Raw genomic sequence first — 27,692 nt, forward strand, 5'->3', positions numbered from 1 at the left:
AAAGTTTCATGCCCAGACCTGTCAAACTACTGATGAGCCTTTCCAAAGCACTGAGTTATTTTCTTATGCATCTAATCTTCCTCATTGTGGCAGGTTTCATAAGCCCAACTGGTAACTGGATAGTGCAGTTCAGCAGTTTCCCCTGCTGCAAACCATAATCAAACAATCAGTGTTTGAATGCAGTACCTCTGCTTCAGCTTACAGAGATTTAAAAAGGCACTTTCAAAGAGAGAAGCAGACACAAAATGTGGGAATATGCTGTCCCAACTTCCCTGCCTTTGTCAATAAAACACCTAAGTCATTCCAATGGCTCTGAAAGAAGCCTCCAGACTGGCTCAGACTTAGGGACCTGTTAGCTGCCAACAGTTGTTGAGTCAGGGGATTCAGGATCCCCTTACTATTACAGGGTCTCCAGTCTTTCTAAAGCCATAAAAATGGAGTATGATCATGAGTAATTAACAAGATGTCATTCCCTGCAGATGCCAAAATAAGAGATGACAGATATTCAAATACCTGGGAGGTTGAAAGTGGTTGGATAGGACATTTTTCTAATCAAAGTGAATCCTTCTAAGCCTAATTACAGAGCCTCTCATTACAATTTTAGCTTGGATAAACTGATATTGCTTTGCTTTGTACTGAAAATTAAGGCCTAAACATTATTAAAAAATCTTTTTTCTACAAAGACAGTACATATATTAGACTGCTATTCTCCAGGGCTGGAATGAAAGTAACCTTTGTGATCCTGAGTCAGGGGACTGAGGTTTGAGTCCCATTTTGGCAATGTTTTCCTGATCTTGCATGAGCTGTCTTACCTGCATCTGTGTTGCCACAAGAGCAAGTTAAAGTTGTAAAGCTGTACTAAACTTTTTCAGAAAAGTCCCTGCTATGAATATATGGATAACACCTGAGGAATGGCAGAGGGATTTTATCTGCATTAACTAAAGAACACGGTTTTGGGAAACCAAGGCAGCAAATGCCTATGTGACATTATTATTCCTGAGTTTATAAACAACTGGGAAAAAGAGGAGAAAAGCTTCAAACACTTTCCTTAAGTGCTTTCAGCCTGCTGACAATTGAGGCCTTTGAGGAAAGATGTTGTTACAGCCAGTCCTGCTATAATTTTTCCTGCATTTAATCTAACTGCCAAGTACTGATTGGTTGTTTAAGAGTTTATTAGGAGTCTCCAGGCATTCAGACAGTACTTTAGCATTCTGATGCTAGAGGGTTTAGAATCTAATTTTGACTTTATTAGCTCACATAACCTGGTGAATGGGGAGCACTTGGTAAATTTATATCATTCAACCTTTCTTTAGAAAAGATCCTCTCTGCTGGTCTGATGGCACTGAGGATAATAGAAATGGTCCACAATAGTGGAGTGCCTGGGGACAACGGGGTGTAACACTGCAGAGTCACTGCTGCTGAATCTGCAGAGAGAAGAATGTTCAGTTGCAAACAATTTTGAGTTTTTTCTACACAGGCCATACAAATCAACAGATAAACCCTCCCAGAGCTGTGTGTGAAGGAGGTAGGTGTACCCCCTGCTTTTAGAAAAGGGTTTAAAAGGTTTTAAGTTCAAACTTTTTAAAAGCTTCTGCTGAAATTATGCTTTTAAGTATCTCATGCACACAAGTATGCAGAGGATTTGCATACTAATAATGTTTATGGAGCACAGTGAAAACAATGCAGAGCAGTCAGCACATTTCTAGACATATTTTAATGTCCTGCACTAGGCCAGAGGAGATCTGGGCCATGGCTGGGACTGGAGTTCCTGACTCCCAGTGCTATGCTGTCCTGAATGAGGCAATCTCTGTTTTGTGGTATTTTGCTTTTCTTGATCTTTTCCCAGAGCAAGAAAGGCAGAGTATTTTGGTCAGAAAGTCTAAACTAACTTCTGCCAAACATATTGTATCCTTGTTGCTGTAGGCAACACAATTCAACAGTTTCATAATTTAGTACTTTTAAAGGTCAAAGAAATATCTTTTTACTTGCTATTCTTTCATAACAGTTTATGTATTTTCAAGTGAGTGCAACACTGTGAAGAATGATCAGCATATTGCCAAATGTGAGTATTTTGTATTTCAATGGAAACTTAGTGTGGGAGTTTGTTTTCGTGATGTCAGTGGAAAATCTGAATGTCAATCTGAACATACTTTATATAATTTTTCAATAACTATTTCTTGCCTGAAATCTAGATTTCCCTCTTAGTTCTTTTTAAAATTACTACAATTTAGCTTTGCTTCCATAACTACAAAAATTCTGTCTTCTATAAATGCAGAACTCTGGTAATTATTTCCTGTCCCCCACAGCCTTTTATCTTGTCTTTTTCCCTCCTCTCAGGTTGAAAGGAAACAAATACAGTTTTTTTCTTATTGAATGAAAGGAAAAGAACATGTGGATCTGATCCAGCCTGGCCTGGTGAACACTCTGCATGATTGCAGCCAGAGCTTGGGGTGAGACACTTCTCCAAGGATAAGAGATGTTCTTTACTGTGCCTTGAGCAAAGCCAGCGTTTCAGGAATGCCATCCCTTCAGGTACCCCTGGGAAGGGTTTGTTTCTGCCAGTCCTTACTCCCACTCTAGCACCCTGGATGTGTTTGCACTGTTTGTCCAGAGGCTGAGGCCAGTGGTCAGTGCAGCTCAGCAGCACTGCACAAATCCCCCCTGGCAGGCAGAGCACTGACAACAGCACAGAGTGCTCTGCCCTGACAGCACACTGGGAGCTGGTCTGCAAAAAGTTTTCTTAGCTGAGATTTTCATGTTCCCCAGGGGGTAAAACAAGTTCCTGTTGAATGATTTCGCCCCAAATGGGGGTAGGGGGAAAAGGGCTGGAGGAGCAGAGACCAAAATGGCTGGTTGTGCTCCTGAGCATCAACTGACAGACTATTTCACAGTCCCTCCTTATATCACAGGGCTGAATCCTTAGTGTCCCAAATCCCCCTGCATCCTCCTGCCCTGCTTCCAAGGCTACCAGCTAATCTAGTGTAAATCTGTCTCTCTCCCACAACAGCTTCCTGCTGTCCACAAGCTGCTCTTCAGGCTGGGGGGAAGTGAATGACGGAAACTTGGTAGCAAGGACACCCACTGAGGGATCTGGAAGATTAGGAGGGAAATCTTTGCTGAAATGATGACTTGTTTCTATGGAAATGAACAGCTCTAACAGGACAGGCAAGGTGGGACAGCACAGCACAGCAGGTAAGCAAAGCACCACGTGGAAAGGGGCAACCTGAGACAGAGCAGGGTATGAGACCTTGGTCTTAGATCCTGAGTGAATGCCCTGCCCAGAAAAGTAGCTGGAATGGGCAAAGAGGGTCTCTTACTTTGGCTAGAAATTGCTTTCTGAGAAATCTCTCCTGACAGAGCGTTAGGACAGCCTCACACATTAACATCTTGTTTCAAGGACTGCTGCCAAAATCATGTTTTTTCAGAAAATTCCCAGTCAGTTCTACTTCCAGTGATCCTGAAGGAATGCTGAAAGACAACAGTATGAGACTGGCAGAGATAAACCTCATACCAGATGCAGGCTGCTAAGAAATACTGCTAAACATGAGTGACGAGTAAATTGCAGTGTTCATATGGTCAAACTAAAGCTAAAAATCGGGAAATTTTCCTTTTGCATTTAAATACTGCAGTGCTGTGCAAATCCATATGGTTCTGAACCTGAGGGCTTTGTTAGAGAAGTCCATGGCTGAGTAAGCAGAAAAAAGTAAGCTTAAGTGCAGAGACAAAGTCAAGGTTGTTTATGGAGCTCATTGGTATGACGTGGTTGACATTATTGGTAAATATGAGTTTGTTTTTAAAGGACAGAAGGTAAAAAATACCTATTAGGGGCATCAGAAGGATACTCTATAAGCAGCAACAGGGCTAGCAAGCAAAAGTACTAGCTTTTTGTCTCTTCTTCACAGACATTTTGCAGTAGCAGAACTCCCTCTTGAGAAGGAAAACCCCCTTAAAATACATGTGCAGAGAAACATTTATAAAAGCAGCTATTCAGGCAAATGTGACTGAACTGAAGCTTGACTTGCATTCAGCTTTTTCTTGAATACAAATGAGTACCACATTCCAGCATACTTACAGCCATAAATTACATTTTCAATTCAGTTGGGGCTATCTCATCTCACTTTTTCAGCTGTCAAGGTTTACAATGCAGTACAAATGCACTACACACAAATATGTCCTACTCTCTCTCTGAGAAAGCTGTTGCTGCCCACGGACTGGCTTCCTGACAATGAGTGCCACTCAGAACGTGGAAAACACCACTTCTTTCACAGGCACCACTGTTTAAAACAGTGACATTATCGAAGATAACAAATCCTGTCAAGCCTGAGAAATAAGAAAATACAAATAAGTACCTTTCTCAGTATAGCAGAAGCTGTTCCCTCCGATCCCTTCCTGTGCTGCTCTCCTGTGGATTTTACAGAATAAGAGTCCAAGAGCCTGCAGTATTCAGTCACATTCGATCACATCACAGGAATAGCTGATCAGTTCTGTGACACGGGCTCTAAAAGGAGCGGTGTCCTTTTCCCCAGTTCCTCCTTTCACAGATTTCTGCACTCCTTAAAGGTGCTTGGTGCTCTAATAACCGGAGAGAAAGCTCTTCATCTACCCCCTAACGACAGTGCTCTCGTTACTTAGTTACAGCACAGTGACTGCTGACAAAGTCAGGTAGGAGCCAAATCTGTGCTCAGGGTAAATGCTCTCTGTTCAATCAAGCAACTCCAGGAATGAATTTGGCCCGGGAGATTTAGTTCTTTTTTCAGCTCAGGCGTGGCATGCTACAGCCAGAGCAGAATTTGTAGGAACAAGACCTAGACCTGGGTTAAATATAGTGCTGCTGGAGGCAGGGGAGGTATGCAAAGCAAATTGCTTAATGGCAACTACTGGAGGAGGTGCAATCAATATATTATAAACAGTACATCTGAATTTCTATAGCTTCTAGTTGGGAAATTATTCTGCTACAAACAGCTCTAAGATAAAAGAAAAGGCTTATTCTGGTAAATCTTGTTCTTGGCTTGTCTGTTTTGTTTCCTTCGAGGTGGGAACAATATAATCCAGCTGCAATTAAATTGCACATTCGAAGAAACTAGTAAGAAAAACAAAAAACCAAACGCAATGTGGGAGTAGTTCTCTCCTGTATTCTCACTGCAAAGCTCAGACCTAGTCAGCAAGTGTTTGAGGCTCTAGCCTAGAAACTTTTTAAAGACTTGAAAATTGGGTTTTTATCACATGTGGCAGAAACAGGAGCTGAAGATCTGAGAACAGGCTTTGTCACATGATAGGAGAGGGCCTTGAAAGAACTGGGGACTAACTGGGAGCATGACAAGAGAAAACAAAAAAATTTTGAGTGGATGAATTGAATAAAGAATTGTAGAGAAAAAGACGTAGGTGAAGACTGAAGTGTTTTTAGTAATAACACTAAACCAAACATAACTAAGACCCTGCAATATAGCACAGTACCCCAGGTCCATACAGAACAACTCTGAAGTATCCCTTCCATGTACAAAAGAGCTTTGGCTCAACAAATATTTTCTCATAATCCAGACCTCAAGCAGAACAAAGAATGAAATAAGCAATACAGCACTCCAGCTTCACTGACTGTAATTTCCTGTCCAGTCAAAACCCGGCTGTGTCTGCACAATCCCTCCTGCCACCCACAATCCAAGTTAACCCAGAACTGATTTTCCTGCTGAGCTGTGGAGAAGAGTTAAACCAGTAACACTTACTGTGAGCACTGCCCCTGTGTAAGTGTGCAGCTCTGCTTTGGAGGTGTCCCTGCAGGTCACTCCAGCCAGTTGTGAACTGGTGGGTGGGGGCAGCCCAGCTTCTGCTTAGGAGCGTAAAGTAGTGCCAAGACTTCCCAGATTGAGCAACGTCCCATGACGACACTTTTAAAAGACTTCTAACTTCGAGCTGAATTATATTCTTCAGGCTGGAAGCATGGGAGGAGCAAACTTGCTTCTGCCTGCCCACAGCTGTTTACTTGCATGATAAAACCCTTGCTGTTGTCTAGATATTTCATTATACAAGTAAAAATGGTGAATGGCAATAACTGCAAATTAGACAAAGCCAGAGGTTCAGCTGGTTAAGCCACCCAAACTGGGTGTCCATAAATTGCCTCCATGTTAATAGAAAGTTGAAATCTTGTAATATATTATTATGGGATTTTTTTTTCTCCAAGAGAAGTTTCTTTGGTAAGCTGTTAGACATTGGTTTATGCCTTTTTTTAGTTTACCTGTTTACTCAGTACAGGGTCTATTTAAGAACAGATATTTTTGCAAGTTTTTACTTACATACTAACAATGCTACAAACTCCAGCGTGCATAAATTTATACACTATTCACATGACTTATCCTTGTCTAGAGAGTAAGAATTCACCCTCATATTAACAGATCCAGGTTAGAGAACTGTGGAGAGCTATAAATATATTGGTGAAATACAATTTTTATGTCAGGCCAAGATCTTAAAAGATGGATTTGGTATTGCAGAACGCCAGGATGCTGGATTGCCAGGGCACATCCATGGGAGGATGCAGAACCAGGATGCATCAGCTTGGGAGCAGCATGCCATGCCTGGCAGCAGGTCAGGACACCTGGCTGGCTCGGGCTGACTCTCTGCCAGCTGACAGGCTCAGCTCTGCTCTGGCTGCACCAGCCTGAGCAGACCTGTCCCGCCTGGAGCTCCCAGCTCAGTCACAGGATGCGACGTGGCACTGCTGTCCCACTGGCTGTGCACAGCACGGAGCTTTTCCCAGCAAATCCAGGCCTGGCAGAACAACAAATGGCATTCCCTGCTTCTAATAATCCTGGCCAAAGACTGGTTTTTAAAAGCCTAAACAAAGGCAGACAGGAGAGCTAGCACATTATCATAAACCCACAGATCATGTGAAACACTGAGTGGAAGAAAATTCTTTTGAGTTTGCATTTTCAGAATAGCAGGAGGGATTTTCTTTTATGTGAATTTGCTGTTTTCCACAGCCAAATTAGTTTCTCTTGCTGAGAAACACGCAAAAGAGAAAGGAAGCAGCACTGATGTCTGAATCAGCTAACTGCCTGGCCATACCTAAAATAGCAAAGAGCTACAAGAGAAGAAAGACCAGCAAAGTTGTGCTCTGAATTTGAACAGAAGATAGGAGGGGTTAGACTATTTTGTGTTACTGTGCATCTTAAAGGTGATCATGTAGACTGAGAAAGACTTTCAAAGACTTTATAACTACTCACAAAAACTCTGAAGCAGCTAAGTCTACCCCATGTCTGTCTTTTCTCCCCTCCCTTTCTTTGGTAATATGTGTTGAACCATTTGAATGAGGTCAAGAACTGGTGTTACTTGAAGCTTCATCTGTTTCTGCTGGTTTTTTCCCTCACTTGCAATCAATTGCTTGTTCAGGACAAACTATGAACAGAAGATCTGTCTTAAGGAGGGAAGGAATAAAATGGCATAGATAAAATTCTGAACAACGACTCATACTCTCAGACAAACCTATGAAAACAGTAAAAAAAGCAAAAGCAAACAAGGGGAAAAATAGCAACACAGGTGAAATGTTCAGCTATTTCTGTTGGTTTATGAACTCATGCACAAATGCTTGCAGCAGAGGAAACACCACTAGCTGAAGGATGTATTCTTTGTAACAAGATGCCCTCTTGGGCACTTAGAACACCAACCATTCTCATACATGCTTTTAGAATTACATTTTTAAATGGAATTTAAATTAAATTAATTCTCTGATGCCTATACTTTTCTTACCTCAATGTAGTTGTTTTAGATATATTTATAGACCTTACATAAAAAAAAATTAGTTAATTGAATAATTAGTTAATTTGTCCCATCTTAACAAAATGTCGTGAACTTTGTAGACTCCCTGTGAAATCCAATCTCCACCTCAACCTCATAAACCAAAATTAGTCATTTTCTTCCCTTATCAGTTTGAATTTTAACTGTCCTAAAGATTGATTTGTCAAAGCTCTTAAAAACAAATACCAAAAATGCAGCAAATCATAGCAGAATTGGATTGTAAGCAAACAGCCACAGATTCCTTCATGCCAATGCAAAGCAATATCCAACAAAAAGTAATATTGGAAAATTCTTGCTACACAAAGCTTTTTGTAGCTCCAGGGTATGGTTCCCTCAGTTGCCAGGGACTATGTCACTATTTCCTCTTTTGTATTCACTTTCTGCCGTGCCTTTCTTCCACAGGCTCCTCTTCCTCATTGCTAAGGACACCACACTACACACCAGCAGAGCAAAACAAGGGTGGAAAAAGAAATCAAACAGCAAATGCAATTAATCAGGAGAGATGGTAAGAAACCAAAACATCCTACCTCCCACAGAGATGGCTGAGTTCAACCCCTGCTCCAGCAGGGTTTATTGACTCCACTGTCAATTATTAATTAGGTCATGCCACAAAATGCAGCCTCTGACAGAATCAATTCCCCACCCCACCCACCAAAAAGGAAACAATGGGATGACTTCCAAAGACGGTATCTACCTGACACTCTCTTTTTAACTCCACCCTGCCAAGCTGCTGAGCTGGGAACAAGGCATAAAGGGAACCATGCCAGAAAAACAGGAGAGACAAGAAGATGTGCTTGAAAAGTCAAAATTTCTAAAAAGTTTGGTAGAAAAAAGTATTTGGTTTTGGTCATCTTCATGAGGAAGAATTTAAGTGAGCCATGGATAAATGTAACTCAAAGTATTTCATACAAAGGAAAAACCATACAAAATTCCAAGCTGTCTCTACAATAAATTCAAGAGGAGAAAGTCTGCCTGTTACTAAAACTAATTCATGACTTACAAAGCATCTTTTCTTGTTGAATGGATTTCTATACATTTCTAAATCAGAGTGTTTCCTTTACCCCTTTAATACCACACTGTTTAAAGTACACTAAATAAACAACTCCCCCTGGAAAGAAACCAAACCACATCTAATGTATAAGTTAATTTATGACTTTAAATATGACTAGCTAAAACTGAAAAAAACCTGTGGAAATATGATGGTAAGTCTGATAGCTATCTTGCAAGGAGTTTTTTTAATCTCAGGTTTTGAAAGTATATGCTTTCACTGCAGAAACATAAGGCTTCATATAAGTGATTCCTGATACTAGAATGTATTTGCCACTAAAGAACTTAATGTTTGTTTTCTTAAAAGAAATTAAGATATATATATATGTAAAAAAAAAGTATCACTAATTACCTAATCAACATAATGCTAACCACAAAAGAGTTAAAATAGGAGTAGGAAGCCACAGGAGCTGAGCCAAAGACACAGTAGAAACCACATCTGATAACCAGAATCCATCTGTGGTCCCTGATAAAGATTTTTGAAGTGCAGCACAGACACACCTGCTCAGAGCTGACAGCAGCAAGGCTCAGGGGCTGCTGCTCCCCCTGACCAGGAGTCACCAGGAGCACAACCCCTCCCCACTGCTGCTCTGTGCCTCTGTGGGTCCCAAGGATGGAACTGGTGAGGGTGAGCAAGAACGAGTGGAATGACACACTGCAGCCTCTGGACTTTGTCCTGCAGACAGCAGTCCTGGGGGGGAAGGCTGTGGGGTACAGCTGGTGACACCCCCCTTCCCACGGTCTGACAGTGGCACTGTGGATGCTTCTGGTTCCCAGCTGACTGAAGAAGGATGCCAAGGGACAGCAATGACTCACTCTCGAGCCACAAAAGTGTGTGTTGATATGTTTGGGAACACATACTTCCAGAAGAAGCTACCACCTCACCAGGGCTGTGTAGGCTGTGGTTCCCTTAGGCTCTGAGCTCTAAAATGACGAAAGCAATCAGTAATGCCAGTGTACAGTGGGGCTGTTTCGATGGGCACTTGGCCAAGATCCTACCCTTGAAAGAGTTTAGAAGCTTTATTCTAAATTGATCATCAATTCCTTCCTAAATTGCCACTTCAGGTGCTGTTCAAAGATAATGATTTCTATCAACAGCTTTCACAGGATCATCAGAGTTGAAAGAGACCTTAAGGATCATCTACTCCCTCGTCAACCCAGGTCCCCAAAACCACCCCTAAACCATGTCCCCAAGTGCCACATGCAGATGCCTCTTGAACACTTCCAGAGACAGTGACACCATCTCCCCCCTGAGCAACTTACTCCATTGCCTGCCACTCTTTCAAGGTAAAGTTTTTACTCTAATATCTAATCTGAACCTCCCTCAGTGCAATTTAAGGCCATTTCCTCTCATCCTTTCACTTGAAACACAGAAGAGGCCAACCCCACCTGCCTTTCATTTGGTTCAACTTGGTTTCTCTTTGCTTTGCTACATTTGAGGCCTTTCCTTATTAGCAAAACACCACAGTGCTGCAGGGACTTTTCTTCATATAAACTTGTTCTGTGTTTGGGGCGATTTAATTCTACCCTTGATCCTACTTGTCTGAACTAAGTCTGTGTGAAGAGCATATGCTCAACACTGCCTGTTTCAATTCGGAACAGTGGCTAAAACAAAAAGCTGAAACAACTTTGCGTGCACGTACCTGAAAAGCATAAAAGATTAGTATCTGAATATGCTTTAGGTTTCTTTAATTCAAAGGCCCCTCCATACACTCTAGTCATGTATTTCCAATGCTGTTTCAGTGGGTAAGAGTGTTTCTAGTGATTTATTGATTAGTGCTGCAGGAGGTTTTCTTGTGTTTAGTTTTTTTTAACAGTAGTGATACTGGAGAAAGTCATCAATCCACTTACCAAAGCGATAGAAATTCCTATTTCAAGTATTTTCAAACATTGACGGAGTGAACAAAAATAATCAGACTGCGCTGGAGGTGATGTCAGTTCTACAAAACTTTCTTTCGCGTATTTTAATTTCTTGCCGTTTCTCTTCAGCTGTGGAGCAGAGGATTGATGGTGTCAAACAAAATGGTTGGATGCTGCCCTCTTGTGAGCCGGGCTCCTGCTCCAGAGACTGAACCACGACTTCTAAAACCCTTTTTCTGTAGAAAAAGCGGCCGATTCTCTTGTCCCAAACTCGGATTTGGCTGTGGTGGCATTTAACGCGCCCAACCCAGCACCGAGAGCAGCAGGCGGGGTCCGCACTCTGCTTCACTGAAGGCCAACAGACAGCGCCCCTGAACGAGAGAAACCCCTTGATTTGTTTTGATCGATGCCCGCTTTGAGGCCTGTTAGCTGGGGCTGTCAGAAGACATTACAGGCATTAATAACTCCCGTCCGGAGCAGGTCTGGGTTAATCAGCAGCTGCCATGCGGCCCAGGGACGGGACAGGCTGTGAGGCGGCTCTGACAGCTCCTGCCCATCGCAGGCCCAACGTGTCACAGCTGCTCCGGGGGCGCGTCCCCTGTCCCACACCGCTCCCGCCTCCGGGCTGAGGGAGCCGCTCCTCCGCACCCGAGTCCTCCTCGGAGCCCTGAACGGACCGTGGTCACAGGAACGCGAGTGGTCTGTAACACCCCGAGGAAGGGACAGGCTCCGGCCGAACCAGCTCCTCAGAGGTTTGTGTCAGCCTGAGCCCCGCAGCTGAGGAGCTGTGCCACAGAGAGATGGGCGGTTCAGAGGGGACAAAACAGGGCCTGGATATCACTGAAGGCTCTCTGGGCAGTCACCGTGACTCTCGTCTTTCCCGAAGAGCCTTCCCTGAACCCCCTCTGCACCAGCACCTGGGGGGAAGCCTGTCAAGCAAACTGTGGTGGGTTGTTTTCCCTTCCAAACGTCTGATTTTAACGCACACGCGCTCCTACAGCGCCAGATCCCGCGCCCGCCCTCCCCAGCGCCGTGAGGGCTCGGCCCGCGCGCTCCCCCGGCGCGGCTCAGGCGCGGCGCGGGCAGCCCGCGGGTCCTGGCGGGCCGGTGCCGGTGCCGTACAGCATGGCGGCGCTGGGGCGGGCGGTACCGGGGCCGGTGCCGTACAGCATGGCGGCGCTGGGGCGGGCGGTACCGGTGCCGTACAGCATGGCGGCGCTGCGGCGGGCGGTACCGGGGCCGGTGCCGTACAGCATGGCGGCGCTGCGGCGGGCGCGGCGCGGGGCCGGGTCGGGGTTATGCCGTACGCTGCGGGCGCTCTCAGGTACGCGCTGCCCGCGGGGCTCGGGCCCGCCCGCAGAGGGTCCCCCGAACCCTTCCCGCCGCCCGCCGTGGGGTCCCGCCGCGGTCGGGGCTGTGACGGCCCCAAAGCAGGAGCCGCCCTGTGCCCTCATCGCTCACCTGCGGCTTCTCCGCCGCCTCGCACCGCGCCGGGGCCCGGGGCTGCTCCGCGGGAGGCCGAGGCGGAGCAGGCCCGGCTTCCCTGCCACCGCCCTGCCGGGCACACGCGGCTCGCGGAGCCTCGAGGGTGACCCCGCCGACAGACCCGCGTCAGGGCCGGCCCTGCGGTGCCGAGACCTGTGCGGATCCCAGCTCCGTCTGTCTGATTGTGCAGAAGGAGCTTCTGGGGACATTGTGCAGAAATCTAATCTATTTTCCCCCTTCGTTTGAGTTGCTTCGTTTTCCATATTTCGTTCACAAAACCAGACCAGATAGTTTAGTGAAAAAACACGTGGCCTTAGTACAGTCAAGAAAACCCAAATCAGCAAAAATCAATTGTAAAAAGCAGCGTGCTTTTTGATATTGCCCTTACATACCTCTCCCATCTTCCTTGTCTCTTTCTTTTCCTTCTGTTTTCACGTCCTCTTCACAGGAAAGAAGAATGAGTATGATCTTCTGGTCATTGGTGGAGGGTCTGGAGGCCTTGCTTGTGCAAAAGAAGGTTTGTATGTATAAATAACTTGGTTTGGCTTCAGTGGCATTTAAGGAAGCTATGAGAAATGTTAGTGATAATCCTAAAGCTTTCTAAGAAACACAGTACCTGCACATTAATCATTAACTCAGCTCTTTATGGTTAATCTGTACATTAATTCACACCCTGAGGTGGAGTGATCTTGTTTGGCTTTCTTGTTAACCTTTTAAAAAATATTTCTTCACTTGTCATGGGAAAATCTAACAAGCTTTGATTTCACTGTTCAACTGCTGTAGAGAACCTTGACCCTTTGCGTCTCAGTGTAATGGGTTCAACAGCCTGCAGTGTTGTTGAACATCTCATTTGAGGTCAGTTTGCATTTTTAGGATTATTGGAAGCTGGAGACTCTAGTCTGGGTTATTAAGTGTCTTCTGGAGAATTTGCTGACTACATAGGCTGGTTGGGTCCCTGGTCTGGTATCTTGAGTTAGACAGTAACAAACACCAGCCATCATCTCCTGTAGCCTTTAACTGTACCTGTGCTACTAAAAGTGTTTAGGTTTGTGTGTTTCTTCCTCCTCTAAATACCTTATCTTGCTTTATTGTTTAAAGCTGCTCAGTTTGGAAGAAAAGTGGCTGTTTTGGATTACGTGGACCCTTCCCCACAAGGTATGGATGAGAACTAATGGGGTAACAATAGCTGGAAATGCATGTAAAGCAGCTGCCTAGGTGAGCAGGTTGCTCCAGACAGCAAAGGGGCCAAAGCTGCCTGCTTTGCTGGTAGTAAAAGTCTTTAAACCCAGCTTGCAGTACAGCTCGTGCCCTCCAGCATGTCCCAGCTGTTCCTGCTTCCCCTGCACATTCAGCTTGGTAGCAGTGTTTGATGCTACCACTTGTAGTGGACTTTGGACTTAAATAAGAGAATATTCTCTCTGTCAAAATGTTACTTACAATTTCTAAAAATTATGAATTGCATCACGTTGAGGCTCTTCATGTACAATGTATAAAATAAGATCTGCAGATGTGAATGATTAGTGACTGGATCTTCAGAGCTCTGAGAAACATCTTGAGATGGTTTGAATTTTAGAAGAAAAATATGCGGAGATGGTTTTTATCAAAGCAAATGAGCATAAACAAAGTTAGAAACTGATCTCTAGGAGATAACAGACTGTGTGTTGCTTCAGAATTTTTTAACTGCTGTGAACCCAGTTGCATTAAGTTACACTAATCTCATGCATTTACTTTTTTTTCTTTCTTTTTTTCCTTCTCCCGAGGAACCACATGGGGACTTGGTGGAACTTGTGTGAATGTTGGCTGCATTCCTAAAAAGCTTATGCATCAAGCAGCCCTTTTAGGGAGTGCCCTTAAAGATGCCCAACACTATGGCTGGAACATAGCCCAACCTGTTCATCATACCTGGTAAAGATTACTGCCCATCTTCACTCCTGTGTGCTGCAAATGCATAACAATAACCAACTTTTCGCAGCTGGTGTTTTTTGGGGACAGTTAGGGAAGTGGATTTTGCATGTGAAATTTTAGCTTGGTCCTTGTTTAAAACACAGAACTGTATTTACTGGTTTCTCAGGGCAGGTATGTTGGACTTGACAATTTATTTTCATAACAAAAAGTACCGTGGAACATTCCTAATTTCTAGCAATTGCCTGTATCTTTGAGTTGCATAATCTGAATTTGTAAAATGATGACTCCATGTTCAATGTCTTGTTTTGTGGTAGGTCTGTGATGGCACAAGCTGTTCAGAATTATGTGAAATCCTTGAACTGGGGACACAGAGTGCAACTACAAGACAAGTAAATAAGTCTTTGAAGTTCATCTTTCCTCCCATAGTCAAGGAGCTGCTCTTCTCCTTGTAGAATTGCAGAATTGCCTTTGAAGTTTCTCACTAGAGGTAGTATTTTGAGTTTGTGACTCCTTTCTGCTCAGGACTGTAAGTGCCCTTGTCAATTCAAGTGTTCTCCTCCCCTCCCACCTTCCTTTTCTTTTCTGGGAAGCAGTGGTTGACAGTGACCACACATGAAAGCTTTCTTGCAGTGCAGTGATCAGGGGATGCTCTCTTTAATCTGGAGAGGTTTTGCATTAATATGAAGTAATCAGGGTTTCTGAAGATAGTTTCAATTTTATCCCCCAAAATTTCTATACCATACAAACCCACAGATAACACAATGCTGGAGCAGAAGGGTTTTTTTGCTTTCAGTGCAGAAATGGTTCCAAGTTTTTCAGCATGCAGTTCCTTTTATAGAGAAATTATATTAATAGAAAACTTAGCAGGTTCTAGTCTTGTGACTCCTGCTGAGTCACTTTTGTGTGCTCTTAAATGAGCATTGTATTAGTGATGCTATAGATAGTACTAGTCATGCTATAGCTAGTGGAAAATGTCGTTTGAAGAGGTCAATAAGGTGATTCCAAAGTGTGTTACAAGGCTGGTTACTTTGCTGTATAGAGGAGTTAACTGTGACACAAGAATTAAGTGGAATTAAGCTGCCAATGTTGAGGCCCCTGAAATAAGATGCTTTGTTCCTTTTACTGCTCTAGGCCTATTTGCTGCCTTTTTTAGCACTTCAAGTATGGAAAACGTAGCTGACTGTATTTCATGCCTGTTGTTTGTTACGTGTGCACTGCTGATGCTGTTTGCTTCTCCAGGAAGGTGAAATACTTCAACATGAAAGGGAGCTTTTCCGATCCCCACACGGTCCGTGGCTTGACAAAAGCAGGTAAAGAGGTGAGCTGCTGTGCTGCTTCTGCAGTGCTGTTCACTTCAACTGTTTCAGGGCAGCTGGGAGTTGGATTGGCCCTTTTCAAATTGCTTTAGGTATTTGGGTATAAACAGTGTTGTTTTGGTGGAGGCAATTTGCATTTTCCACCTCAGAAGTTGTTTCTGAACTTGACTGTTGCCTGCTGAGTGCTTGGCCTGGCCTGTCAGATGCCATTGCTCTTCTCTGTGGGTGGAAATGCTGACACAAAAGATGTTATTTGATTTGGTCAGGCATACTGATGCTTACAGAAATGTAAAGAGAACCATCACCTCGGAGCATTAGGTCAGTGTGAGATGTTCCCCTCCTTCAGGTGATTTGTGAGGGTGATCAGCCTTCTAATACCAAATCTGTGTGGGAGGCAAATCTAGTGAATGCACAGATTCCAGCAGCTGGGTCACATAAAGGAATGCTGGCCACTGCTGCATATTTAACAATACTGAACATGCATTTTTAGCACCTTTTTGGAGTTAATATCCATTTGAGAGAGCAAAGGTTTTTTGGGGTAATGTCTAGGGTTTTCTAAAAACATGCTGCCTTTGAGGTAGCTTAACTCTGGGCCTGACTTGCTGTGATCTTGGTGTGTTTTGTCCTAAGCAGAAATCGGTTTTAAAAAGTTGTTGTTTGTGCGCAACTGTTGCTTCCAAGTAGTCATCAGAATCTTGCTCAGTATAAGAACAATTGCAAGGTTAATATTGAAACAAAACCTGATAGAGAATGAGTAGGAGAAACTCCTGCATGTATTAGTTTATTTTATCTCCATCCTTTTTTTAATGTATTGCTGATTATGTCTTATAAATAGCAGATGGTAGTGCCAGCTTTCTCATTTATTACTGCTTTGTACATAGATGAAGTCTAAAGACAGATAAAAGGATTTCAAATGGTTTATTTTGATTTTTTTGTTTTTGTTTGTAGACTATTGTTACTGCAGATAATATTGTCATTGCTACTGGAGGAAGACCAAAGTATCCTACACATGTAAGTTACCCTTCCATCTGACAATGCCATGGCTTTGCTGGTTTTTGTAACTGTATGTGCTTCAGATCACAGTGAATGTTTGGAGGATGTAAATATAAAGTAACACATGAGAGATTTTTTTACTCCTGTCATACGAAAAATTGTCTTTATACAAAGGACAGCTTTTTAGAAAAACATTTCCATAGAAAACACTTTGCATCAGTTGAGTCTGTTGATGTTGCTCAGAGCTGTGGGATAATTCAGGTTGGAAGTGCTCTCTAGAGGAACTTTAACTCAACCTCCTGCTCGAGGAGCTTGGGGTCAGCCACGGGGTCAGGTCACACTGCTCAGGGCTTTTGGAAAATCTCCAGGGACAGAGGCTGGGTAACAGATCTGGGCAGCCCCAGATGTGTTCCCCTTGGTGTGCTGGCTGTCCTTCAGCCCACACAGCCCAAATTGCTGTTAGCTTCTTTTGCTGCCAGGGTTTACGGTGCAGATTCAGGATCTTACCTGTGTGGTCACAGATTGCAGGTGCACTGCAGTATGGAATCACAAGTGATGACCTGTTCTGGTTAAAGGAATCTCCTGGAAAAACGTAAGTTCCCTTACCATGGCTTTCATAGATGCTGGCTTTCATTCTTTTTCTGTATAGCAAGGTGAAAAATGTTCAAAATTGCCTTTTATACACCAGTTTTATTTCTGTTTTCCTTCTGAAAATGTGCTTTGCTGTGCATCAGCATCACACTACCAACCTTCATTAGTACCTCACAGATCTTCCTCCTCCTCCTCTTATGAAACTCCCTTCTAAAATCAAATTAAATACGAATTTTCACCGTGTTAGGTGGAGGCGACTTGTTTGCTGTAGCGATTACACACAAAGTCACAAGAGGGCAGCATGGACTCAACCAAGGGCTGCTCTGTTCCCCTTCCTCACCACGGGAGTGTGCAAAAGTGCTCTTGGATTGAGGAGGAAACTCCAATTTAGCTTTATATTGTCTTAAGTGGTGGCACTTCTGATAACGAAAGAAAATACGATGAGACATTTGGGTTATTTTGCCTTTTTTTTTTTTGCTGTGGAATCTATTGTTTGACTGAAGTATTAAAATATTGGTTTTGATGAAAATACCAAAAAGCCATAGCTGTTGTTTTTTACAGCCCATAGCACAGTAAGATTCTGAGTCAACACTGCACTGCAGAGAAAATTCCTGGTGCAAAACATTGTGATGGGAAATGCACATTTGCTGGCACGAAAGTCAGATAATACTATTTTTCCTTTTCTCTATTGAGCAATTCTAGAAAATGCAAAGTATATATAAGAAAAAGAGACTTCAGACTGTAATACTGGTGGTTTTGAGTTGCCATTCACGGTGGTGATTTTCTAGAATAAAAAATGCACTGTGTTAAACATCAAATAGATAAACAAGGCTCCTTGGTACAATTTAAAAAAAAGTAAATTTGCTGTTGTTTGTAATATATCAGTCACCTCTTGAATTTTGAAAGCATGATTTATGCGAGGAAATTGTTTTTTTAAAGAAGCAACACCCACACCAACACCCCCCAAAAAAACCCAAACCAAAACATAAGATTTATCCCTCTAAGATGTTTCTGTGAAAATGTGGCTTTTGTCCAGTTGCTGCTAATGCAAGTTGTAACAGTGTAATGTGGGAGTCTAGTGTTTATATGTTGCATTCCTGAGATTTAGTCAAAATAAGCCTGCAGGGGCTACAGTAGCATTTCTGTGCTTTATCAGGCTGTGTCTTAGCAAATGAACGAGGGAGTTGTTAAAGGTTTGTTTCTGTCGGATTTATTTCTATTATAAATATTCCCAAGGTTCAGTTTAACACCTTTTGTTTTTAGTCTGAGCTGTGTTGTACTTATTCTTTCTTTTCTCCCTCTCCAAATGTACATATCTCAGCTACAAATTACATGCCTGGAGGTTATAGAACTGTCAGTCCTGCAGTTATTCATATTAGAAAAAAAAAGGAAACTGTTAAACAACTTAAAAGTCCCTTAGATATACAAACATGGGAAGAAATTCTCGCTACTGAGATGAAGGGTTTTGGCAGAGTGAGTTAGAAAAGATGCTTTGAAATGTGTTGAGCATGAGTGAGAGATTGAGCAGGTGTGAACAATGTTAGGCTCTGCTTTCCTAACTTCTCTGTTAGACTCTGACAATGCTCAGGAACCCCCTGCTTTGTGCAAGGAATTCTGAATTATGTGGTGCTGATATTATGAATAAGTGCCAGCTGACATCTATTTTTCATCTTATGACAAAGAGGAGCAAACATATGCCCAAATTACAGATACTCTCATTCTGTTCCCTGTGAATCTCCAGCACATATTTTCTTTATGGGCAGCACGTGGCCCTTTGCAGCCCTGCCCAGGAGCTCCATGCCAAAGGAGGGGGTGATCATCCATTCACACATGAATCAGATGCCCTAATGCTGGAAAAATGAGTTCCCACTCTGTTCAATTGTTTGCCAAACACAAACCCCAGACTAGCAGATTTTAATCGCTTTAGCTCAACCTGTTCTTTGTACACCTTCAGAGTTGTGTGTTTTTATTGTAGGATAGAGAGATGTTATCTGGGGTCTTTTGTGAGAAAACATGTGTTGCAGTGACTGTGCAGTCCCTGGGGCTCCCAGAGCAGCAGCCTCCGTGTCTGCACTGCTCAGAGGTGTAACAGCATTGCTCTTACCCTGGGACATGGGGCACACTGCTTTAGGGTAAGGCACAGGGCAAAAGCCCATCCAAAAACTCAACAAAATGCTTTGCTATCAGCGGAAATCCTTTGTGGGATTCCTCCCCAAAGTGTGGGGTTGTAACAAGCCTGCAGCACACACGGACAGCAGAGCAGAGCCCGGGCAGCCTGGGCAGCAGCTGAGTGTGCGTGGCTGGCTGCTGGGCCCCGCCTTTGCTTCCAGAGCAGGGACTGGGAGCCTGCCTTTTGTCCCCAGCAGAGGTGGGAACTGAGGATCTGGGCAGGAGAGAGAGGGATGTGCAGCATAGAGGGCATCTGGGGACAGGCACAGAAACTGCTGTGCTGGAGAGCTGATCCACCTCATAAACTGAAAGTGTTGATGGACAAGTTCAGTGATATTCCTGGTTGAAAGGGTGTGAAATATGGGGAGAGAAGGGAGCTGGAGTTTTATTTAAGAACTAAAGTGGATGTATTTGGTAAATACCAGTCTAGGTAAATCTATTAAACCCATTTTCTGTATTTATGTACACAAATGTTTGGAGACAGGAAGGGCAAATATTTGGCATTTGGAAAAATAAGTTATTAAAAAACAGATGGTTATAAATCAAAATGAAATTTAGCAATGAATAAAATCTGTAATAAGAACTGTAATCTACTTGATGGGAAGACATAATCTACTTGATAGACTGTCCCCATGTGCTGAAAGATGAGCTGTCAGAGAAGAAGATTGGCCTGGCTGAATAGAGAACTTTGGCTGGAACTCAGGAAAAAAAAGGAGTGTTTATGCCCTTGGGAGAAGGGGCAGGGATCTCAGGAGGACTATAAGGATATCGTGAGGTTATGAAGGGAGAAAATTAGAGTTAGGATTTAATCTGGCTACTGCTGTAAAAACCAGTAAAAATGTTTCTATAAATATGTGCTTCAGAAAATAATCTTTTGGTTGTGCAAAAATATGCACAAGCTCATTCCACTGCTTTATTCCTCTTTTCTTTTTATGTAACAGGTTGATTGTTGGAGCCAGCTGTATCCTTTGGAAAACCTGTGATGATCTATGATTATAAGCAGCATCACTGTCTTTCCTATGAAAGCTCAGTTTAGGGAATTCCTTTGGTCATGCCATATGGTTGAATTGGTGAGAAAATAGTAATAGTTTTCTATGAAGTAGCATCATGGAAATTAAGGTCAGCTGAGGATAAATTCTTGGGATCTTAAAATCAATGTTAACTATGAGGAAAATATTCTAAGACTTCCAAGTTTTATTCTGAGTACAAAAGCAAGCTAAAGATGTCTGTGTGAGGAGAATTTGGTATCTTTAGGTAAAAATCCCACTTGTATACTACCCTTTTATATTGTGTTTACATGACATCATTGTTTGTATTTCCCTAACTGGTGATTTACCAGATGTTTCCCTTGAGTGTGCTGGTTTTCTGACAGGCATTGGACTGGACACTGCAGTCATGATGAGAAGTATCCCACTTCGTGGCTTTGATCAGGCAAGTATGGAATATCTTACAGTGTAGGAAAGTTATTTCCATGTGTGAGAGCACAGTTTCTGAGGCAGGAGTGTTGCTGTTAGGAGCAGCAGTGACAAGCACCACAGCAGGCAGTGACAGCTCCTGGTTGTGTGCCAGCCCCTTCCACGTGGAAGTAGCTTCCTTGAAACCAGCAGCTTGTACCCCTTAAATTGGGGGCATGAGTGTGCAGAACATGGGATAGGAGCAGTTCTTGGGATTTGCAGCCGTCAGTGCAGAACTGAGCCCTGTCCCAGCCCAGGGAACAGTGTGTGGCACTGGGGAACACTCAGAGTGGGGCTGTCTCTGCCAACCTGATCCTCTGTGGGCAGGAAGAGCACAGCAGACATACCAAAGGTAATGAAGTATTAATAAAGTCATTATGTTCAGTCTGCAGCCACATCGAGTCTGATGGCACCTGAGCTCATGTTTCTGAAGAGACACAGCCCTGCTGTTGCCTTCATATTAGTTAATATCAAAATTCTGTAAGCTGGGAGCTTGCACCTAGTTGTTCTCTGTGAGTGGTTTTGTGATAATATCCTTCAAGTAATAAACATATTCTTTAACAAAGTGCAACCTGAGTTACTGCAGTCAAGAGCACTGCCATCTTTGGATAAACCTGTCAATGTGACACTTCACTGCTTGAGTGTGGGGTGGCATTATTTCAAACAGGCTCTCAGGACAAAAGCATTATTTCCTTTTTGTAGGAGAACTTTCCGTGAAGCCTTAGTGATTCATAGTCATTGCAGGGAAATGTCAGGTGTCGTGGCAAAGGGAAATATTTTTCTTCCATTGTTTTCTGAAAGTATTTAATTTTCATCAAACTGCCAGAAAATGCTCTAGATGCTGGTTTTTGTATAAAAAACAAATGATTTAAAAGCAACTGTTCTATTCATATACTGTTTTACTTTTTTGAAAATAATTGGAGTATTCAGATATAAATGCCTCTTGGAATGGAGTTGCAGGTCGTAGTGGCTCCATAAATTATCATATGCTGGCAGTGCATAGTAACTGATTGACAAGGAATGTTTGAAATGCACACTGTACTTACTGGATTTTCCTGAACACAGCTGAAGGAGGGGTTTACATTTAAAAGGTCATATATCTAAGGATAAATAATTTGTTTTTCCTACTTAACAGCAAATGGCATCTTTAGTAACTGAGCACATGGAATCTTACGGCACCAAATTTTTAAAGAGATGTTTCCCAACCAAAGTTGAAAAACTGGAGAGCAACAGATTGCAAGTCACCTGGAAAAATACTGACCTGGGCACAGAAGAAACGGATTCCTTTGACACTGTGATGTGGGCAGTAGGTAAACATGATTACCTTAACATTTATTTGCAATGCTTTCCATTCTGAAAATGAAGACACTTCGTGTTGTCTGGGGCCAAACAGGCCCCCACTTTTCTGTGTATTAAATACTTAGTGACCTAAACATTGAGAGTGGTTTAGTTCTTGTCTGGCATGCCTGACTTGTTCATTTACAGTCTAGAAACACATTAAGTTACAGTGAATGAAAGAAGTCAATGGTAACTACTTTTGCATGAGCTGCAATAAATGGGGACCATGTGGTCTTCCTCACCTTTACTGGAGAGTGAGGACATGAGTTCCAGCAGCTCTGGGGTGCAGGTTGTGTGCTCTGAGTCCATGCTTTTGTTTTGTTCATGAAGCTATTCACTACAAGTGCATATTTATCCTGTTTGAGAGCCTCCCATTTCTTCTTTTTCTAAACTGTGGTGCTTAAGTTTGTTGCTGCAGCCATCATCCAATTCAGAGAAAGAGAAGTGACTGTGTCTAAAAATCCAAGCTCCCTGCAGGGAACCTTTAAGGGTTCCCTGGTTAAGTCAGCTTTATATCTTCCTAATACCCCAAAAGAGAGCAGGCTGGTTGTTTTGACAAATGTTTTCTTTTCCTCACTGTGACTACTATTCTCTTAGAAGTGCAAGGGGCTTCTATAAACTCTGGAAACAGCCTATAATAATGGATTATTCTCACCAGAACCCATCAAAGAGACTAGTGCTTGCCAAGAGCAAAAAACAAGGTTATGCTATCTGGAGATGTGACAGTCCTGAAAACTGTAGAATAATATTCATGAGGTGAGATGAATGTTTCCAAAAAGAGGGTTTCTAAATGCTGTATTTGATTTTCTCAAGCTTTCTGGTAAAAAAGCCAGACCATTCTATGGTCCTGTGAAAAGGACACTGAGTTGGAGTCACACATGTGCAATGACAAGTCAATTTGTTTACTTTTGTCTTTTTTACTTTGGATGGAAAGAAGAGCTATCAGATTGAAATAATAAGAAAGAAATCTCTGTTTGGTGTTAATTATAATGGAATAGGGTTGCATGATAGACTGTTGCAGTGTGAGTCCACTCAGTAATTTGATAGAGGGACTACCTGTATTATAATTTTTGTCATAGATTTGAGTTACAATCCATATTTAGAAACTGCAAAATGAGTAGTTTGAGGGTTTAGGGGGGTTGTGTTGCCTTTTTAGTGTTCACAGTGCCACTCCGCCCTTTAGGATTACACACATTAACAGTTAAAGCTGGTTAATTGATGTGCAGTCCATATGATTCATTGTTTTGCTCTGTATCAACACACCCACACCAGGTGTCTCAGATAATAGGCTGGGAAACTCGGTGGTGTTGAGGATTTCCTGTCTGCAGATGTGCCAGTTACAATACTGATTGAGGCAAATCAGCCTGGAGAGTTAGTTAAAAAGCAGCCACTATTGTTAACTAATTGTAGCCTGAATCATACCACATATTGCCTTGATTTTTGTAAGTGCATTGTGGAATTTTAGTAGGATTTTGTGATCAATGTTAAAAATATTTACTGGCAGTGGGACATAGTTTGAGTTTGATAAGCTACAGTGCTATCTCTTAATGTAAGCCTATAAAAAAAAATACAATTTTTTCTGTGAAGAATTTTGTTTTGCTTTTGGAATGTGTGATTTTCTGCTTGTGTGGATAAGCCAATAAAAGCAGGCACAGTGCCCTCTTTGTTTTTCTAGCAGCTTTTTTTAACTAGTCGAAATATTTGAGGGGGGGGAAGAAATCTCATTTTGATATGTTTTAATGTAATTTAAAAGTTTCAATTCAAAGCTTTTGTAGGGTACTGTCATGTAGCTGTGATACCTTGCTGAGTGACCATACTGATATATTCCAGCTCAGTGAAAGAGCTCGTGCTGTCGAGGGGATCGTCCTTTGTGTCCCACTGCAGATTTGGTGGATTTATTCTGTCATGCAGTTAAATAAGATCCTCACTGTTCAGTATCAACAAAGGGTTAAGTACATAACTTTTTTTTTTAGTAGTAGTTTTCTTCAACTCTTACAACCACACTGGTTTGGATTAACTAGGGAAACAGAAATTTTGTTTGGAGATTTTCTTTGAAAAGTCCCATATGGTAAAATATTGCTGTGATCTCCTGTAGGCCATACAGAAAAGGGGATGGGCTTTAGATTTGTCTTGGCAAACAAAATCTTGCTATCCAGTTTTTAACCTTTGAACTATTCAGTGAAAAATAGTGCACCTTGGTTGATCTCAGACAACTGTTAATGTGATGTGGTTTGCTGGGTCTTTGTTCTGAGCTTCCCATGTCTGTCTCTCTTATTAATTTAAATTCATTACTGTCTTGGTAAGATATGGTTTTTGGAATTGGAATGAAAATTGTCGTTCCCATTACATCAGCCAGTGCTTTTAGTTGTTCCCCCAATATCTAGTTTTAATGACATTCAGTCAGACTCTATTCAACAAGGCTATTTTTAATGTGCTGGTCATTTGTTTGCATTGACAGAGACCCTTCATTTGTTTAACCCCCCCATAAACTTTGAGTGTAACTCTTATTTTGTGCTACTTATTTTACCAGCTTGTAACTACAAAAATCACCTACTCACATTGAGGAGAAGTTATATTGTAGGCTTTGCCTCTAATCTGCATGTGAAGAAAGTTTTGGATTGAGAACTATTTCAGCACTAAGGTGCTATTTAAGTTGGTAGGTGATGGCTAACCTTTACCTGAATGGTGGTATAAATAAATAAAAAATGGTGGAAAATGCTCCAAAGTAATTCCTTGAAACCAGTATAGTTCCTGACATTTTGTGCAGAATGCAGGTTATGTCAAAAGGGGTTGGTGGTTGGGTGCTGGTTTTTGAGACTGCAGAGCCATCCTTTGAAACAAAACCTTTGGTTAAAGCAAGCTTGGCGTGGGAGAATTAATGTAAGAGTGAACTGTAGCTTTCTCCTCAGGAAATGTTTCCAGCCCACTTTACCTTGTACAGGAGCTTGAGAACAAAACAAATGGAACTGCTACAGGTCTGTCCCTTGCTGTAAGGTTTGCCTTTGGGTGCTGTAAGGTTTGCCTTTGGGTGCTGTAAGGTTTTCCCTTGGGTGCTGTAAGGTTTGCCTTTGGGTGCTGTAAGGTTTTCCCTTGGTTGCTGTAAGGTTTTCCCTTGGTTGCTGTAAGGTTTTCCCTTGGTTGCTGTAAGGTTTTCCCTTGGGTGCTGTAAGGTTTTCCCTTGGTTGCTGTAAGGTTTTCCCTTGGGTGCTGTAAGGTTTGCCTTTAGTTGCTGTAAGGTTTGCCTTTAGTTTCTGTAAGGTTTGCCTTTGGGTGCTGTAAGGTTTGCCTTTGGGTGCTGTAAGGTTTTCCCTTGGGTGCTGTAAGGTTTGCCTTTGGGTGCTGTAAGGTTTGCCTTTGGGTGCTGTAAGGTTTTCCCTTGGGTGCTGTAAGGTTTGCCTTTGGGTGCTGTAAGGTTTGCCTTTGGGTGCTGTAAGGTTTGCCTTTGGGTGCTGTAAGGTTTTCCCCTGGTTGCTGTAAGGTTTGCCTTTGGGTGCATGTCAGCTGGAGTGGCTGTTGGGGTTGGTTTCGATGGGATCACACTGACACCTCTCCAGACACGAGGAACATCAGCTGTGCAGGGTGGGCACGGTGGGTGTTTGCTGAGGACACCGTGGCTGCCACGGCCCTTCTGCTCCTCACCAGGGCTGCAGGAGAGACCTGGCCCAGCCCAGGGACTGCCCCAGCACTGACTGAGGGCCACATCTCTTTGCAGATTGTGGCAGGCGTGCTGGAAGTTTATCAGTAGTGGATGTAAAGTTCAAAAGCTTCCTTGTAGAACTGTGCACGCTGCTATCAATGTGATATGAGTCCTGAACTTTTTTTTTACCTTACTTAGTATTACTCCTGTCAGAATTTTCTTGTAATCTGAACAGTAGTTACAATGAATTGGTCTTTATTAGCCATTGTCAGCTGGCTGTGTTTTAGTGAACACCCTGTGGCTTTGAGGAGACGTTTGAAGGAGGAAAGGGTAGTGGTCTTGAAACTAATCTGGGGAGTATGGCAGGCACCCAGAACAAGGTGAGAGACAGTACCAGGACTGGGAACACAGAGATTTTAATTAAGGTCAAACTGAGGTCAGATTGGATAAAGTTGTGAAGTGATGTGTCAATATGTGTAGGGAAGAAGTGGAGAAGACTATTGGGCTTAAGCTTTGTTTAAGAAGAACTGTCCTGTCACCCTGCAGTATCCTCACAGTGGCCATCTGCAATAAAATGTATGGTTGGCTCCAATTTGGATTTTTCAAATGCTGGGAGGCAAACAGACATTCCAACTTCTGTGATTAAGAAACTGTGGAAGACCCATTATAAAATTTTGCTGTCAGCTGCACCTTTATCACCCTGGGAAATCTTACAGGATGCAAGACTATGCTATCACTCATTTACTGCTGCTCCTTACCTGGCTGTGCCCATTCCTCTGGTTTCTTCCAAGTTAACTGTGTCAGTCTCCACTGTTGAAGGCCCTCCCCTGGATGTCACAGCAGTGCCACTGCCTGCCCCTTGTTGTGTGTGAGTGTGACCCCAGATCCCCTGCCAGGGGATGGCACAGAGAGGCCACATCCCAACACAGCCAGCCCAGCAAACATCTGAGGTGGTGCTTCAGCCACTCTCCTGGCACTCCCTGGAGGTAAACTGGCTAAAAGCCCCCTTAGGAAGCCGTGCTCTTAGATTTTACTAAAACAGATCAAAAAGCTGGTTTTTCTTTTAAAGTTAAAAGCAAATGGGGACAGGCACTGAAAGCAGGGATGTGTGTGGTTTTCACAGCTGTGTGGTAAATGTGTGGGTTTATTAAAGGTGAGATTATGATGTGTAACAAGTGCAGGAGGCAGATGACCTTTTTAAGGTTAAGATTTCATTGGACCTTTCTTCTAAATGTCTGGCATAATATTTTGCTAAAATATTATGCTAAATCTAATCTTGTGTCTTATACAATCATAGACTCCTATTCTTTGGTAGTCTCAGGGCAGGGGACATCATCAAGTAAAAGCACAGGTGCTGACTTTAGGGGAAGGATGGGGTTGTGTCCTTGGCAGGATTTGGTATAGATATTGTCCTCTGGATCTTAGAAACAAGCTGTAAAGTCATGTTTTCTTGAAGCTGTAGATGTAAAAACACTGAGGAGTTGTGGATATGAAATGGATGTCCTACTCAGAAATGGTGAGAGCTGATTCTATGATACATGTAAGTGAATGTTGGGAAATATCAGAATTTCCTGAATTTGGCATTAAAACTGCACAAGATACATTGTCTAATCATGACCCTAAGCTACTGGATTTGAGATGAAGCAAGATCAGTAAGTGTAATTCTGACTTATGGAGGTGGGCCAGCGTGGGGCTAAAGGCCAATAAAGCTTCAGTTCAGTGTTTTAAAGTTTTGTTTTTGCTTTCAGAAATAATATTTAGGCAGTAAAATTGAGAGAGAAATTGCACTATGAGTAGCAGGACATTTTTTTGTAACTCTTAGCTATTAATACCAAGCTGTACACATGTTAAAATAGACTGGAATGGAAAGGTTAAGTGTTATCCTGCAGATTTGATAAACTCATCTGTTGTTGTCACAGGTCTTTAAGTGACTCTACTGACAGTTTTTCTTTTTTTCCTCTTTCAGTGCCTGCCATTGCGTGCTAAGCTTTTCTCTTGGCTCTGCCTGGCAGGAAAAAGGGGAAACTAGAAAACCCCATTAGTTGTCCGTTTGCAGAATACCCAGGCTTTGCTCTCAATACACAAAGAAATACAACGGTAGGAAGTTGTTTC

General features: G+C 42.7%; 2 protein-coding genes and 1 long non-coding RNA gene across 9 annotated transcripts in view; 2 read left to right on the forward strand and 1 right to left on the reverse strand.

Annotated features, from left to right (window-relative positions):
• COMT (catechol-O-methyltransferase) overlaps window positions 1-12,594 on the reverse strand; it is a 28,007-nt gene extending 15,413 nt beyond the window's left edge. Inside the window, exon 1 of one of the 6 annotated variants that reach the window (XM_064675298.1) lies at window positions 12,570-12,594. In XM_064675298.1, the coding sequence (XP_064531368.1) occupies window positions 12,570-12,578 (9 nt within the window). In that variant the 5' untranslated portion in view covers window positions 12,579-12,594. Of the gene's footprint in view, window positions 1-4,349; window positions 4,765-5,720; window positions 5,881-8,312; window positions 8,389-10,683; window positions 10,964-12,153; window positions 12,246-12,569 lie in introns of those variants that run through there. The other 5 variants (XM_064675303.1, XM_064675301.1, XM_064675302.1 and 2 more) reach the window with 5 other exon arrangements.
• Window positions 1,713-8,951, forward strand: LOC135424238 (uncharacterized). The gene is made up of 3 exons (XR_010435125.1): window positions 1,713-2,532; window positions 8,188-8,290; window positions 8,386-8,951. It is a non-coding gene; the product is annotated as an uncharacterized LOC135424238 (long non-coding RNA).
• The window catches only part of TXNRD2 (thioredoxin reductase 2), a 30,079-nt gene continuing 13,921 nt past the window's right edge, over window positions 11,535-27,692 (forward strand). The window contains exons 1-11 of one of the 2 annotated variants that reach the window (XM_064675297.1): window positions 11,535-11,638; window positions 12,626-12,694; window positions 13,276-13,332; window positions 13,938-14,082; window positions 14,397-14,471; window positions 15,322-15,400; window positions 16,347-16,409; window positions 16,913-16,983; window positions 20,093-20,112; window positions 20,491-20,582; window positions 21,741-21,915. In XM_064675297.1, coding sequence (XP_064531367.1) covers window positions 13,997-14,082; window positions 14,397-14,471; window positions 15,322-15,400; window positions 16,347-16,409; window positions 16,913-16,983; window positions 20,093-20,112; window positions 20,491-20,582; window positions 21,741-21,915 — 661 coding nt within the window. In that variant the 5' untranslated portion in view covers window positions 11,535-11,638; window positions 12,626-12,694; window positions 13,276-13,332; window positions 13,938-13,996. Of the gene's footprint in view, window positions 11,639-11,819; window positions 12,017-12,625; window positions 12,695-13,275; window positions 13,333-13,937; window positions 14,083-14,396; window positions 14,472-15,321; window positions 15,401-16,346; window positions 16,410-16,912; window positions 16,984-20,092; window positions 20,113-20,490; window positions 20,583-21,740; window positions 21,916-27,692 lie in introns of those variants that run through there. The other variant, XM_064675296.1, reaches the window with a different exon arrangement.

Source organism: Pseudopipra pipra, chromosome 18, assembly GCF_036250125.1.
Source record: "Pseudopipra pipra isolate bDixPip1 chromosome 18, bDixPip1.hap1, whole genome shotgun sequence".
Lineage (NCBI taxonomy): Eukaryota > Metazoa > Chordata > Aves > Passeriformes > Pipridae > Pseudopipra > Pseudopipra pipra.